We start from the raw sequence: 17300 nt of genomic DNA, 5'->3' as shown, positions 1-17300 counted from the left end.
TTGCGTGGGATTCCATGGAAAGTTCCATGGAATTCCAAGGCAAAAGGACATGATCAATCAGTAACACAGCCGAACAGCTGAGGGGGGTAATAGAATCCTGACATTTGGGTCACAATAACCCCTGTCGTGCTCTGGGGATATGATAAGTGGTAGGAGCGTTGTACAAATAAAATGCATTAATAATAAGATCATTATCCTTCGTTTAACTTTCAATTACCCAAATTGATATAGGCTACATTTACATTTTTGGCATTTAGCCTACGCATTTATCCAAAGTGAGCTACAACAAATAGCCCACATTTGTCTGAGTAAGTGAATCATCTATCCATCAGTCAGTAAATCTATGCTCGGACCAGGGGCCATTGGCAGTCACAAGGCTAGAATTGAGTCTCCATGGTGTCAGCTGGTATCATATGGCTATCCGGGGCAAGTAGGGTATAGGGCTATATTGGAGGAAAATGTAAATGTAATTAGAGCTAATACCTACATCTCATTCATGAGCGACCCCCACGCAGGGCCTAGCACTCTGCGTCTCTATTCCCTATCGATCCAGAACGTCGGCTATGTATATGAACCACATAAAAAACCAGCCCCGTCCATCTGAAAACCAAATGATCCCGACGATTAAGAGTCTGTTCAAAGGTCTGCAGGCAGCTCCCTGGAGGACAGCTATCCGTCATCAGCATCGGAGTGGCGGACTCACGTCCTCCACGAGGAGCACCGACCCCCGGGAGTCGCTCCAGGTTGACACGCCGACGCAACAGATTATATGATAGTTCTATATGATATTGTAGGCTAAGGCCTCCTTCATCCCACACTCAAACCAAGCTGCTCAACCAACCGATGCGCTAACTCCCCTATACACGCACACACGCGCGCACACACACACGCACACACACACACACACACGCACACACACACACACACGCACACGCACACGCACACACACATACACGCGCGCGCGCACACGCACACACATACACACACACACACACACACACACACACACACACACTGGACAGTGGAATGTGCAATAGGCTACTGACTAAGATACTATGGGTAGTGCAATCAATGTGAACAACACTGACGAACAGACCAGGGGGGTGTTCCATCAACGTCGCTATGGGAAAATCCAGGCTTATTTTTGATACAATCTCGCGATTTTCCTTTAGCGAATGCTAGACGGTGGAGTAGATGTAGTGGCTGCATATGGACGTAATGTGAATGTGGATTGTGGATTGTGGATTGTCCTTAGTTTGTGTGTTTGGGAGCCTCATCATATATTTAAGTTTTTCGTTTTGAATGATGTTGATGTTGTCAGTGTGTCATTGTGTTTAATGCACCTTTTAGCATGTGAAGCAAAACGCATTTCTGCGCAAGGAGACATTAAAGTGCAGTGTAAAAGATACAGATACATTGTCAACAAAATGTTACTGATATCCGTCTGCGGCTCCCAAAATCGGCTCATCCATGTCCAATAACGAACACGCTCTGCCTGCGCACTGATGGCAATAATAGTATTATCGGAAGGTCTAATACATGCATGAATAAAACTTAATGCGCCGTGAAAGAGACTGCACGTGTAGCCTCGTGTTCTTGTTAAAACAATTCATGCACGCTTTAATGGTCGCGACTCGCGCAGCAACATAAACAACGTCAACAACAAAAACCGCCTGGCGCGTGCGGAGTTTACAGAAACTCTGTTCACGTTTCGCGTGTCACACATGTGGTGGATATTGAGCATACGCGCTTCCATATGCAATTCAAAAAGCTGTTTTGTTCTTTTCGTTTGCTCAATGTTACTGGATCTTTTTGTGTGTGCATTTTCGGACACTGTGTCATTATCATACCAATAAAATGGCAACACAAAATAACAGTCAAATGGCAGATTATTAAATAGCGGATCATTAATTTTTAATTTGCACTTGGACAGTGGGAGCATGTTCTATTCATACGCGCGCGCACACACAGACACACAGACACACACACACACACACACACACACACACACACACACACACGCACACACGCACACACACACACACACACACACACACACGCACACACACACACACACACACACACACACACACACACACACACACACACGCACACACACACACACACACACACACACACACACACACACACACACACACACACACACACACACACACACAATATCGAAGGATTCAGTAAAACATTCATACAGTATAACATTCATACAGTATAACATTCATACAGTAAAACATTCACAACATTCATACAGTATAACATTCATAACATTCATAACATTCATACAGTAAAACATTCATAACATTCATACAGTATAACATTCATAACATTCATACAGTATAACATTCATAACATTCATACAGTATAACATACATAACATTCATACAGTATAACATTCATAACATTCATAACATTCATAACATTCATACAGTATAACATTCATAACATTCATACAGTATACCATTCATAACATTCATAACATTCATGCAGTATAACATTCATAACATTCATAACATTCATAACATTCATAACATTCATACAGTATAACATTCATACATGATAACATTCATAACATTCATAACATTCATACAGTATAACATTCATACATGATAACATTCATAACATTCATAACATTCAAGATAACATTCATACAGTATAACATTAATAACATTCATACAGTATAACATTCATAACCAACCCAGCGCATGGGGGGGCGGCCACGGCATGGGGGGGCGACCACGGCGTGGGGGCTGAGCCAGTTCCAATGGCCGGGAAACGTCCACGTGAGCGGACTTGATCCTATCAATGGAGACCGTCTCGTGTCTACCACCAACGTCCACCACCAGGGTCTTGTCCCCGTGTTGTAGGACCTTGAACGGGCCATCGTAAGGGGGGCATAGGGGGCCGCGGTGGGCGTCGTGGCGAATGAAGACAAAGTCTGACGAGCGCAGCTCGGTGGGGACCCGGAAAGCAGGGGTACCGTGCTGTGAAGTGGGGACGGGTGCGAACACCTCAGCGGCTTCCAGTAGGGAGGAGCGCTGCCTGGCCGCAGACCAGGGGACAGTGATTGATTGATTGATTGAAAACCTTTATTGTCCCCAATGGGGAAATTTTGTTGTCAAACAGCTCAGTTAGGGCAGAAAACATTCAGTACAGAAAACAGAAAAACATTCAATAAAAAACATAAAACAGTGCAGGCTCAATAAGTAAAAAGTTCCAAAAGTTCCATCTCCAGGTCTCCCCCACCCTGCAGGGCCTGGTTGTAGAGTCGGAGTGCAGCTGGAATAAAGGACTGTCCAAATCTTTTTGTACTCATCCAGTGGCATCCAGGATGAAATCCCCGGGGACTCGTAGGGTTTGGCCGTATACGAGTTCGGCAGACAAGGACTGCAAGTCCTCTTTGGGGGCACATCTGAGGCCAAGCATGACCCACGGAAGTTTGTCCACCCAGTTGCCGTCCGTCAAACTCGCGCGTAGGGCCGCCTTCATTGAGCGGTGGAACCGCTCGCACAAACCGTTAGCCTGGGGGTGATAGGCAGTAGTGCGGTGCAGCTTTACCCCCAAACCACTAGCTACAGCGTTCCACAGTTCCGAGGTAAACTGCGAGCCACGGTCAGAGGACAGGTCAGACGGGGTCCCAAAGCGCGCGACCCACGTGCCGATGAACGCACGGGCCACGTCGGAAGACGCCGTCGAGGAGAGGGGAACGGCTTCGGGCCAGCGGGTCGTCCTGTCCACCATGGTGAAAAGGTAGGTGAAGCCGTGAGAGGCGGGCAGTGGTCATGGTTGGTTGAGCTGGTTCTCCAGCTGCACAACCGCGGAGAGAAATGCGCTACAGAGAGTCGTGAGAACAGCCCAGAAGATCACCGGCGCCCCCCTCCCCTCTCTGGAAGAGCTGTACAACACACGCTGTCTCAGGAAGGCCTCCAAGATCTCCAGAGACCCAACCCACCCTGGGTACGAACACTTTACCCGGCTGCCCTCGAAAAGGCGGTACAGGACCATGGCCGCAAGGACAAACAGACTGAAGCACAGCTTCTACCCCAGGGCCATCCAGGCCCTGAACACAGCAAAGACCTAGGTTCTGGGCCCTGGACAGTCTGGACGGATTGATGGCAGCTGCTGGACTGAAAAAATCAGGTGTAGTGCAGAGGCACAAATATGTACATTTCTAGCCTGCAAACTGCGACACTTCAAATGAATGTGCTCATTCATCATTCATAACATTCATACAGTATAACATTCATAACATTCATACAGTATAACATTCATAACATTCATACAGTATAACATACAGTATAACATACAGTATAACATTACAGCACGTCTCAGACACATTCGCGCCCAACCAAACTCATATTTAACACTCTGAGCCATCTGAGAAAATCATGCCAAGATTTGTGATAGCGGATGATGCATGAAACCCATTTATCTGGGGCACAGCTCTCTCTCCATCTCTCTCTCTCACACACACACTCTCTATATCTCTCTCTCCATCTCTCTCTTTCTCTCTCTCTCTCTCTCACACACACTCTCTATCTCTCTCTCTCTCTCTCTCTCTCTCTCTCTCTCACACACACACACACACACACACGCGCGCGCGCGCACACACCCACAGCGGATGCCCGTTAAACCTGTCGCCCTGCCGCATCATGTCCCTTTTACAGCGGGGCAGTTAAACCTTCGCGTCCCAGACTGAGGAGGGGCCTGACGTCACTTCAGCTGGCAGCAGAGCGCGCCCATTCGAGGTCATATCTCTACTCTTATAAATCTAGTCCCGGCGAAATGATTGATTACACGAGAGGCACAAAATTAGAGACCGCGGGCCCCCAGTGGAAGCAGCGTGCATTCATTAAGATGATACGAGCGAGTCAGCGGCACTCCGCTGGGTTTATTCTGGGATATGGACAGGGCACACTTGATCAATTTATGTGCTCGCTTGATAAGTCTTGTCGGCGTTAATGTAAACGGGTAGTCTGGAATGTGCAGTATAGTAAATTGAAAGTGAAAACAAAGGCGGCAATATGCTGCTTACAATCAAAAGTGGATTCCGTGTCATAATGTTTACAAATCACTTGGCAAGCGAGTGATTACGCACCATGCGCACGAACAAGCACGCACAGACACGTACACACGCGCGCGCGCACACACACGCACGTACACACACACACACACACACACACACGCACGTACACACACACACACACACACACACACACACACACACATTAAAACTTAAACATCACTGCAGTTTCAGTGTGATAGGCCTATCCTATGCGCCCCGCATACGCGTGAAAGGCTTCACACTCATTCGTATAGCGTTAGGACCCCCCAGGGATATCTGTCGAGGAGGCCTGCAAACAGAGACAGTTTGCTGCTTGAGAGTGATGAAAAATCCACTTATTTCTTAAGTCAGGGGCGTGAGAGAGACGACAGTCAACTGGTGGCGAAGCGCCGTCACTGGTGGCGAATAACGGCGCCGCCAGGCTAAACCCACTTTCCTACCCTGAACCCTCGTCCGCTGTCAACTCACACCGCACACACTCTGACTCTTCTTCAGAGAAGAGATCTCTCTATCGCTCTTTCTCTCCAAACCCTCCGCTCCTCGCCTCTCACCCTCCCTCTCTCTCTCTCTCTCTCTCTCTCTCTCTCTCTCTCTCTCTCTCTCTCTCTCTCTCTCTCTCTCACACACACACACACACACACACACACACACACACACACACACACACACACAGGCTTTCTCTGAAACAGCGTCTGAATTCAGATGCGGCGCCACAGCACTTCCAAGGCAAGCATCGCACAGCGACTCGCGTCGGATTGTGGGTATATACCGGAGGAGCGCATTGTTTCGTCTTCAGCTGTTGTCGATCTATCTAGTTGATCAGAACCGCCTCCCCTCCCCATCGCGCCCCGATACGTCAGTCATCGGAATTCTCGCTGCCCTGTTCTCCGGCTCTCCTCTCCTCCTCTTCAACCCTAACATAATTCCTGGCTATTTGCCGCATGAGGATGTCCAAGGAACTGAGTTACAGGGGTTGCTGCAATTCAGCCCGACGCTTGCTGCGCGCCGGAGACAACACAGTCCTTCCTTAAAGGGAATTAGCGTTTACATATAAAAAAAAAACTAAAACGGAAACAATTAACAAACAGTTTTTTCTTCTTCTACGGGAGGTTTCCTGTCGTTGATGGTCCAGTTCATTATCGTCTAGTAGTGAGTAGCTGTTACCGTCATCGCTTCAATTCCAACCCGGAGGAGTCGTGATCAACGGGAATGAAATTGAGAAAACCTGCCGTGTGCTGGAGGACCGGGCTGAGTTTCGGTCGGGAGCTACGAGTCTAGATATTACAACTTTGCGCAGACTTTATCATTCTATATGGACCGATCAACGTCTCTGGATATCGAGGCTCTGAAGGTAAGTGCACCGGGCGATGCGCCCTGATTTGGGGCGGGGGGGGGGGGGGGGACTGTGATATTATGTCTCTTGCCGGGGTGATATGGGTGCTGTGGAGCCCGACGCTCGTTACACCATACAGTGCGGTTGTGGCGGAGTGTCAGAATTCGTGCGTGGGGTGCATTTCAATATCCTGCATTGGACTTGCAGCCACCGTAGTGTGAGCGGTGCATATTGCCCATGTAATGAAATGCACAGTGTCATATTTAAACATCTGGTAACTGGTTCAGATGGACTTGTCAGAGAATGTGCATATCTCTCTCTCTCTCTCTCTCTCTCTCTCTCTCTCTCTCTCTCTCTCTCTCTCTCTCTCTCTCTCTCTCTCTACCACCACCCCCCCCCGTCTCTGTCTCTCTCGCCCCCCCTCTCTATCTCGTTCTATCTGTTCTCACCATCTGTGTTTCCTTATTTGCAATGTCAAATAATAAGATATAATCACAGGCAGAGTGTTGTCCCCTCCTTGCTGCATCATGTTTATTTAGGCTAATAGGGGGAAAGGCGGTCAACCAATGAACACGAATGAATACACATTTTGCTCTTGTTCTTGTTCTTCACATGATGCAGATACAAGGGAAGTCTGCTGTTGAAGTTGACATCATGTGTATTATAGATGAGCTGTCCAAACGAAGGCTGTCCCAATTGCGCCCCGTTTTATTCCCATAGAAAGGGTCCAAGTCTCCCCGGTCTCTCCAGCACGCCCTTTGATCGCACTATGAAATGTAACCCGGTGCGTTGATGCGCACAGAATTTCGATCCGGGGCCATTTGGTTGGCTATCGATCCCCGGGGCTGAGAAGTGGCGCTCGAGTGTTTTTTGACGCCCCATTCCAATCGGTAGCTGTAACACGCGGGGAAGCTCTTCGGTGATTAGTTAGAAATGATCTTACCGAAGACCGGACAAATCCGATAATCCATAACTATTACGTTGATATTGATTATGCTGTAATGATATTTTCTAAATTGACCACATGGATGGAGCGCGTTATTGTCTCTAATTACTTGGTCCCGAAGAAGATGTGATTAGGACAATCTGGTTATCATTGACCTTTCCCGTCAAATGAACTTGAAGCCCATGGAATTGGTTTTGTATTGGAATTCGCCTGGAATTGCTAGTCCTGTGTTTCCTATCAATCGAGTCTACTGGAGAAGATTGCATCGCATTGACGCGCACAACATGCGCCAAATGCCCAAATGGTTGTCAATTCAAAGCGGTTTTTCTTCCACACTTCATTATTGTTTTGACACATTGGGTGGGCCTAACGGCATAAAGCACAGCCTATGCAGTACCGTAGCACATACTGTATAGCCAATAGTCCAAAGTTATTTTCTGGAAGTCGACCAGCAGCGTGCATAGGATGGCACGCTTCGTGTGGCAACATGATTTAACATGTCCCCATGTGTCTATCCCTGACACAGTTGGCAACACATGCATGGCCTAACATCTCCACAATTAGGATATTAAAGCTCAACAGAGGAGACCCAATTGTGGTATGAAACAGAGCATTGAGAACCTCTCCATTTCTCTGTATCCCGATATGGCCCGATGCCTGCGGACGGTTTTCTCATATCTCAAAATATTCCATTCTATTTGAGTTGAACAGGCGAGATCATGAACCACAAGCCAGTTGTGGACGTGTGAAGCTTTGGAAAAGGGCAACCATGCATCCCACAGCTCTGGAGATGTTCCTTAACAGACCGTGATATTGTGTCTAAACTACAGTAGGCTAGCATATCATATCCATTCATTATGAGTTTGATAGCAGAAGTCATAGGGTCCATAACATTTGTAAATTGTATTTAAGGAACATTAGCAATGTAATAAGACTGTAGCCTATTACATGTATATGTATATGAATACTATTGTTCCCATATAAATGGCATTTTCAGTAATTGGAACAGGGACTTGCGAAAGATCCAAATCTGTCTTAGATAAAAGCACACTTGCGCCAAGCAGCTCTTGTAGCGCGACGCTCTAGATGGTTATGGTCTAATTACCAATTCTGGTTAGCGCCTTATACCGAGGCAGATGTGTCAGTTTAACTCACAGCAGTTGATGAGTTTTTTTTTTCTCTCCTCCTCCCTCTCCTTCTTCTCTAAACCCGAAAGAAAAGTGCAATTGAATTTACTGAAAAGCTTTTAGAGTCGGAATACCCGAGGAAGAGAAGGAGGCCACTTCAAACGGTGCGTGCTCCCTCTGTCCCGGGAACACGGAGGCCAAATTGGAAAGGCTCGGTAATGAATCAGAACAGATTTCCACCAAAAAAGGCCATCTAAGTGATATTGACTCTTAGTAAAACAGCGATGTTTTTCATGAATGGTTGTCTAGACGTGACCCTTGGGGGGGGGGGGGGGTCATGGAACCCGCCAGGCTAATGGTCCGTTCTTATTAGAATTGGCATTCTGTAAGAGAGAGAGCTTAATTCCAATATCCACACTAATCTGCGTGTTCGATACCATTTCTCATAACAGTCCATGCATTACGATGAGCCTTGTCCTACAATGTCTCTAGCGGCCTTCCACTTATAGGTCAATATACAGTACAGTACAGTACACCACTGCTTTCAAAGTATACCGTGGTGTATTGTGGGAACCTGGCCAATTTTGTTCTGGGACTGACCCCCACGGTGTGCCACACATTTTAGTTCTGGTTGGATATGACAGTGTTGATGATGGGAGCTAGCTAGCTACCCTATGGACTAAATAGGAAACCACTGGGTTCAGATGGAGTGAGTGTGTGTGTGTGTGTGTGTGTGTGTGTGTGTGTGTGAGTGAGAGTAAACACTGGGTACAGTAGCCTATATATGGTCCGAGTGGGAATCCAACAACACAACCTAAGCGTTGTTAGCGCCATGCTCTACCAACTGAGCCACATAGGAGGACCACAAGATGAAGCTTGTGTGTGTGTGAGTGTGTGTGTGTGCGTGCGTGTGCGTCACAAGCCCTCTGCACTCCGCTGCCAAGAACCCCCCCCCCGTCACCTCTCCTCACCCCTCCATCCGTTTTACAGTTAATTAACTGACGTCGGCGTGGGTAAAGGGCACTCCTGTTCCTCCGCCACGTTCACTACAGCGCTAGCGGATGATTAATATATATTTGCTGAAGAAGCCTGTTGTGTAGAACATCTCCCACACTGATCTCCTTCAGCGTTGTGTGTGTGTGTGTGTGTGTGTGTGTGTGTGTGTTCAGGTGTGTATCCGAGTTAAATAGTGAGAGGTGTGGGAAAAGGTTAACTGGGTACTAGGGTTTTGTAACAGGTTTACGGGGGACACACTGATTCAACGCGATCATGTGGTTGACACACAAGTTATTGGGGGTGGAACCTTTTAGCGTGTTTTGTCCAGTTGGTTCAGCACACAGACACACATGCGTGCATGCACGCGCACGCACACACACACACACGCGCAAACACACACGCAGCATTTTCCTTTGTTTCTACGAGCGTTCCTCCTCTCCTCTCGCTCTCTCTCTCTCTCTCCTTCTTTCTCTCCGTACAGACGAAACCGAAACAAGATTTAATAGTTGTTTAATTTACACCATAAATCACCCTATTATGCTATTACTGTTCTATTACTGTTCACATTATTATTGCAATCTTCCCAAGAAGCGCTTTTTAATTGCTTCCCATTGTTCTAGCGCGGGTGGCCATGGAAACGATGATACTGCTTATGCTGCGCATTCATAACTCGAGAGGCGTCGGGTGGCGTTCGGGAAAGCCTTTAAGACAAGTTAGACAACACGGCGTCTGTTCATCTGATTCTGATCAATTCCAACAAGCGTCGGTGTGTTGTTATTGTTTTAGATGCTTTTCTCTTTCATGTTTTGGACCCCAGCGTTCCTCTCCTGCTGGGTCACGCCCCCAACGTCTCTCTGTACGGCTGACAGCTGACTCCCCGTGGCCCCACGGCCCGTATCCGTCATGTTGACATATGTTGTCATGGCGATGTCAGCCGCCCGACAAGCTCGCGCTCCAGGACCGTATGTTACCGAGGCGGGTGGAGAGTCGACCCACCGCCGTCCCAGCTAATGGAGACCGATGAGGTCAAACCCCTGACACCTGTCAATCACCCCCCCCCCCCCCCCCAGGCCTCAAGGCCTTCTCTGAGTGACTAACAGCGTGGGCTTTTGGCTTTCTCCCATCATGCCAAGGGGAGGCACATGTTCCCTCTCTGCCCCGACAAGCTATCACCCCCCCCCCGCCCCTCCCGCCCTCCGCCTTCTCTCCCTCCCCTCCCCTACCCTACACTCCTCTCTCTCTCTCTCTCACCCTGACAAGTTAATAACAGCCAGGGCCTCAGCCCTCGTCCAACCCCCCTCCCTCCCTCCCTCCCGCCCCCCCACCTACCGGCCACGGTGGTGTAGCAGGCAGGCAGGCAGGCAGGCATGGGGGGGGGGGGACCGCGGGGGAGGCTCGGCCCACTCAAGGACGCCACGGTGACACCTCATCATGAGCCCAATGAAGCAGGAGTGGTGGGGGGGCGGCGGGGGGGGGGAGAGACGGGCGAGGTTGGTGGCGGTGGCAGCGGTGCGGGGCGGTATGAGATGGGGAGCATGCCGGATCAAGAGTGATGGACGGAGCAGGGGAGGAGAGGAGAGGTGTGTGTGTGGAGGGGGGGGCGGGGGGGGGGGGTCTGTACCTGTTCTTCTTGGTTTGGAGAGAGGGATGTGATGGGGTGGGGCGAGGGGGGGGTTTACGGTGCGGTACGGTGCTAAGGAGTAATGGAGGTGAAGTGACAGTGACTACAGGGGCGCAGGGCCCTGGGAGAGGCAGGGGGTGGGGGGGGGGAGAGCTTGAGACCACACTTTCTCAGGGTCCATTTTGAATGTGTAATACGGCCTTTGTTTTGTTGTGTTTCTCTCCTCCGCTGTGTGCGTGCCTTTTTATAACAGACGAAGAGGTTTCTCCGGGAAGTTGAAAAGACTCTATTCAGCTCTATTCTAATATTGTCCCCCAGGCTTTGAACAGAGGCGCAACCCTGTACATTTACATTTAAATTATTTTGGCATTTAGCAGACGCCTTCATCCGGAGAGACTTACAGCAAACACATTTGTCTAAGTAAGTGAATCATCTCATCATCGTAAGTCATCGTCAGAAAAAGTCATTTATGCTAAGACCAGGGGCCGTGCTCGAAGAAGAAAGAAGAATGATTGTCTTCTTTTATGTTTCTTTGTCAAGATCTTTGTTAAGACAAATCCCCCCCAAAAAAGACTGTCATTGAAATGAAAGGCGACACTAAACAAAAATTGAATTGATAACCAGGAAACATGTTTCCAAGCTTAAGAAATTGAATTTCCTTTGAGGCATATAGGGGGAGAAGGTCAGGGTGGACAATAAATAGCATTACAAAGAGATCTCCTCCTTAATCTTAGCTTCCAGATTATTGCAAACTAGAATTGTTTGTGCCTTTGGTAAGCACCTTGACGATATTTTAAAGTAGCAACCAATTCCACTGACCTTTTCATGTCAAGTGGTTGTGTGTGTGCGTGTGTGTGTGGTTGTTTGTCTGTAACCTATAACTTGTGTACTCACACAATGTCTCTTTAATAGTTAGTTAGTTAATTAGTTCATTAGTTAGTTAGTTAGTTAGTTAATACGTCAACATGGCTGTCCATAGACTTCCCCACATCCAATGCCACAGCTCACTTTAGCGTTACCCCATCTCTCTCAATCTGCATAATGACACAACTGTCTATTGGAAGGAGAGGGGAAAAAAAAAAAGATTGAAAGAAATAAAGAAAAGAAAGAGAAAAGGAAAGACAGCACGGCAGCCTTTGATGTGTAATAGATATTCCGCTATGAAGGCCAGCGCGCCAGAGATAATGTTTCTCCTTCATTCATCCCGTATTGATTTTTTCCTCCGCCGACATGAAAGGTTTCGTAACGTCCGTAGGTTTTGATGTTTTCTGTTCTTACGTACACTCTACGGCCTCCGCATCCCCAACCCCTCCGCAACGCCAGCGTCGTGTGTGTGTGTGTGTGTGTGTGTGTGTGTGTGTGTGTGCATGACAGAACATCTTTTCAAACTTGGAAACTATCGGGAGTCGGCTTTTGTAATCTCCCAGAGGTTAGCGGTTTGAATTGTACGGTGCGTATTGTGCCTCCTCTATACTCATCACATAATGCCTGCGCTTTACGTACGTGAAAGCATTGAACACAAACATGAATACACGACGCGTGACGCTATTCCATACACATGCCTCTCTCTCGCTGCCATGCCGGCTGTGATTCGGTCATAGGTACGAGGCCGCAGGCCGAGTACCGAAGACAATCACAGCCGTGCTGATATTCAGTATAACACACGACCTCGAGTGTGATATTGCTTTTATACAACAGTTCTACAGCGCAGATTTATTAGTTAACAGTAATAAGTGACAACAGATTATGATTTGTTTGTTTATTTAATCATTTATTTTGGCTCCGTCAAGAAAAAATAGTTCCGCAACGGGAAGCGATGTTTCCCACAGAAGTGGTGAAAAAAACGTCAGATCAGATACATAAACGGGTTATTTTGATAAACTGGACACATTTTGTGAATATACTGTATATGGTTACTTTCTCGCCTGAAAACATATTAAAACTTCATAAAATGACATATTAACACTTGTAGAGCCAAATTACAGCTTTTAGCCAATGGCGGCCAAAATTGAGGATTTAAAAACGGAGGGTTTTGCTTTGCTTGCTGATTGGCTATAATGTTCTTCTTCTACGTTTTATGTAACAATGTCTTTTTAGTAACAACTTGCGCACTACTAAGTATTTACTAGCTAAGATTGACAAACGATTGGCGTGGTGCAACCGAAATTAGTAAACAACTAGTTTGAAACTAACTAGTAACTACTAGGGGTTTAGTAACTACTAAATGCCTACATTTAGTAATGACTTACGCCAAATTGGTGCAACCCAGGCCAGAACACAAACTAGCATACTTTGTATCGTGGCTAGCTACTTTGTATCGTAATGTAGTCTAATTAACGGTCATTTAATAGAACACCTGTGCGGCGGAGTGATACATAGTTAAAAGTCCCAGTGCTGTTATACTATATATCGTAACTCATGGAATGCCTCTTGTCCAATCAAATTACTTGGTCGGAACTAACTGTTGTATAATAACTGATATTCTACATGTTCCAGTACACAGTTGCCCTTTCACATGACACACACCTGAACACAAGACAGAGGATATGGGGGGGGGGGGGGGGGGTAGTCACACGGTAGTCTAGTGTAACCATGAATGGGTTATCGCAAGTTAACATTTATCGATGGAGAGTACATCATGTATCACTCTGGATCACAGTGGCTGCTGATGGGGAGAGAGAGAGTGATAAAGAGAGAGGAAGAGTGTGTGTGTGATAGGGAGAGAGAGAGAGGGGGGGGGAGAGAGACAGAGAGAGGGTGATGGAGTGAGAGGGACAGAGAGAGGGAGAGAGAGAGAGAGGAAGGAAGGATAGAGTCCCATCTGCCAGGGTAGTGTCAGCAGTCATGGTTGTCAGCAGTCGTCTGATCTAGTGGGGCTGATTACCTCCGCCGCCGCCACCGCCTCTGAACACCAGAGAGAGAGAGAGACAGCTGACAGACAGGAGAGACAGACACGCGGACAGACGCAGACAGCCACAAAGCAGGAAGGCAGACGGGCGGACAAGCAAGCAGACAGGCACAAAGCAGGGAGACAGTCAGACAGACAGGCGGACAGGCAAGCAAACAAACGGACGGACAGACAGGCAGACTGTCAGGCAGACAGGCAGACGACAGCAATGCAGACAGACAGGCAGAAAGCAGGAACACAGACATGCAGGCCAACAAACAGAGAGGCAGACAGGCAGACACAAAGCAGGAAGGCGGACAGGCAGGCAGACAGGCAGGGGGGCAGACAGACAGACAGGCAGACACAAAGCAGGAAGACTCTCACAACCTGGGTAATGAGGGAGGGATAGAGGAGGAGATGGAGGGAAGGAGGAAGAGGAGGAGAAGGAGGGGTAGAAAGAGAGGGGATTTTAGGGAGAGATACAGGGAAAATGTGTGGTAAAATAAATAAATGGAGGGGAGAGAGAGAAGGAGAGAGAGAGACAGACAGAGACAGACAGACAGAGAGACAGAGACAGAGAGAGACAGAGAGAAACAGAGAGAGACAGAGAGAGAGAGAGAGAGAGAGAGGGAGAGAGAGAGAGAGAGAGAGAGACCGACCAGCGGCCCACTATTGTTGTGTGTCGAGGCGGCCAGGCAATAAGGCACAGTGTCACCCTGTTGCTATGAGACAGCTGGTCCCCCCGCATGGGGTGGGACTGGGCGGAGTGGGGTGAGGGAGGGGGGAGGAGGCACCAGGCTCAAGGGACGCACCTTGGGGTGGAGGATGGGGGGGGGGGAGGGGAGGGCTTCAGGGGGATAGGAGCAGGGGGGGAGAGCTCACCAGAGAGTGGAGGAATGTCATCACACACAGACACGCATGCACACACACACACACACACACACACACACACGCAAGCAAGCAGGCATACACACACACACACACGCACGCACACGCACGTACACACACCCACCCACACATGCACACACACACACACACGCACGCACACATGAACACGCACACACACACACACAAGCAGGCATGCACACACGCACACACACACACACACCCACACACACACGCAAGCAGGCATGCGCACACACACACACACACGCAAGCAGGCATGCACACACACACACACACACACACACACAGACACACACACACACGTACACACACCCACCCACACATGCACACGCACACACATGCACACACACACACAAGCTGGCATACACACACGAACACGCACACACACGCACACACCCACACAACACCGGGACCGTGCATGAGAATTGAATGTTATTTAGAAAAATAATTGCATGACTCTGTTGGCTCGAGATGTCGACAATTAATTCGGCAGATTCTACAAGGACATTAAACAGACTCATCTAATCTAAAAATAATGTTGTGCGTTTTCTTTCCGTCTGCCTGACAACCCCAGAATATGAATCTAGATAGGCAAATGAGTTTCTCATTCTTTTATTGAAGCATCTTTCTATATTTACCCTCCAAGTAATTTAGCTTGGGTCTCTGTAAAGTGTATCGATAGCCTGCGTATGTGGGGGAGAGAGAGGAGGAGGAGGGGGGATTGAGAGGAGGCGGTGAGAGGGCGGGTGTGTAGAGTAGGAGTGGAGAGAGGGTAAGATGGAGAGCAGGGAAGAGAGGAGAGAGGAGGAGGGGGGAGGATTGAGAGGAGGGGGGAGAGGGTAAGATGGAGGGAGAGAGAGAGAGGAAGGGAGAGAGGGAGAGGGGGATCATGATTGGTAGATGATCTATAGGCTCCTGGCTAGGGCTGGCTGTCTAGTTAAGCTCACTATTTCACTTAGCTTCATTTACATCAGACAGATGATATTCCTGCTGCATGGAAATATGTCATCTGGCTGCTGTAGCGAGACCGCCTGGCTCTCTCTCTGTCCTTCTCTCTCTCTCCTTCCCTCATTCTGTCTCTGTCTCTCTCTCCTTCTCTCTCCCTCCTTCTCTCATTCTGTCTCTCTTTCTCTCCTTCTCTCTCTCTCTCCTTCCCTCATTCTGTCTGTCTCTCTCTCTCCTTCTCTCTCTCTCTCCTTTCCTCATTCTGTCTCTCTCTCTCTCTGTCCATCCCTGGTTCTGTCTCTCTCTCTCCTTCTCTCTCTCCTTCCCTCATTCTGTCTCTCTCTCTCTCCTTCTCTCTCTTTCTGGAGAACGAGTGGTGGTGTCGTGGCATCCCGTGTTATAACTCCATCACGGTGCCACCCACGCACTGCACACACACACACACACACACACACACACACACACACACACACACACACACACACACACACAGGCGTGGTGGCGACAGTCATAAAGCAGAGAGAGGCCTCAGCCAAGGTCCTGTCTGTCCTCTTGTGCTTTGACTTTTTCCGGGCTTTGGATCAATGGACACAAGGTATGGTCTCTCTCTCTGCCCCAAGGTGTCTGGGTGTGTGTGTGTGTGTGTATGGTTGCGTATGTGCGTGTATTTGTACACACCTCCATGTTTATGTGTGTGTGAGTGTGTGCGCGCGTGTGTGTGCGTAAGCATGTGGGTGTGGGTTTATGTGTGCATACATGCGTGTGTGTGTGTGTGTGTGTGGACTAACATGCATCTGCCAGTGTTGGTGTTGGTGATGGTCAGATTGTCTGTCAAACATGTCATTCAGATGTCAACGCCAAGGCTAGCAGGGTTAGCGGGCTTAGCATAGCTAGCATGGCTAGCCTCAGTGCTGCACATGTGGTTTAGTGAGAGCTGGTGCAGCGCCTGGAACACAGCCTTCTGAATGTGGAAAGCTGCCTGGCAACCAACAGCACTGGGACACACACACTCTGACGGCTCTGACGCTACCAGACCTTGTAGTCAAGTACTCACAACATATTAGCGTGTGAGCGTATTAGCACCGCGGGGATGATTCCAACGCGGCTGTCGAACTGAATCTTGTACTTTGAAGTTGGCCCTTCCACCCACAGGTACGGTGCGCGGCGAGGTTCAAAAATCCACAACATCTGATAGCATAGGGATAGACAGAGGGAGGCAGCAAATACACACACACACACACACACACACACACACACACACACAGCTCTGACAAGTCTGATCCCCCCCCCCCCCCCGTCTCCCGTGGTGGGAACACGGTGTAGAACACACATAGCCTGCAGGGGACATGGAAGCCACTGGGTGACACACACACACACACACACACGTGTACACACACAGATACTGTACACACACACACACACACACACACACACACACACACACACACACACACAGACA

The 17300-nt window shown here is 48.5% G+C and overlaps 1 protein-coding gene across 1 annotated transcript in view; it reads left to right on the top strand.

The window, feature by feature from the left end:
• Positions 1-6392: 6392 nt before the first annotated feature.
• The window catches only part of sgcz (sarcoglycan zeta), a gene marked incomplete at both ends in the record, with an annotated part of 233820 nt that continues 222912 nt past the window's right edge, over positions 6393-17300 (top strand). The window contains 1 exon segment of the mRNA XM_080534635.1: positions 6393-6431. Within this exon segment, the coding sequence (XP_080390761.1) occupies positions 6393-6431 (39 nt within the window).

Source organism: Nansenia antarctica, assembly GCF_963989245.1.
Source record: "Nansenia antarctica genome assembly, chromosome: 6".
NCBI classification, from domain to species: domain Eukaryota; kingdom Metazoa; phylum Chordata; class Actinopteri; order Argentiniformes; family Microstomatidae; genus Nansenia; species Nansenia antarctica.
Note: the sequence above shows the minus strand (reverse complement) of the source record. Positions and strands in the feature narration are given on the sequence as shown.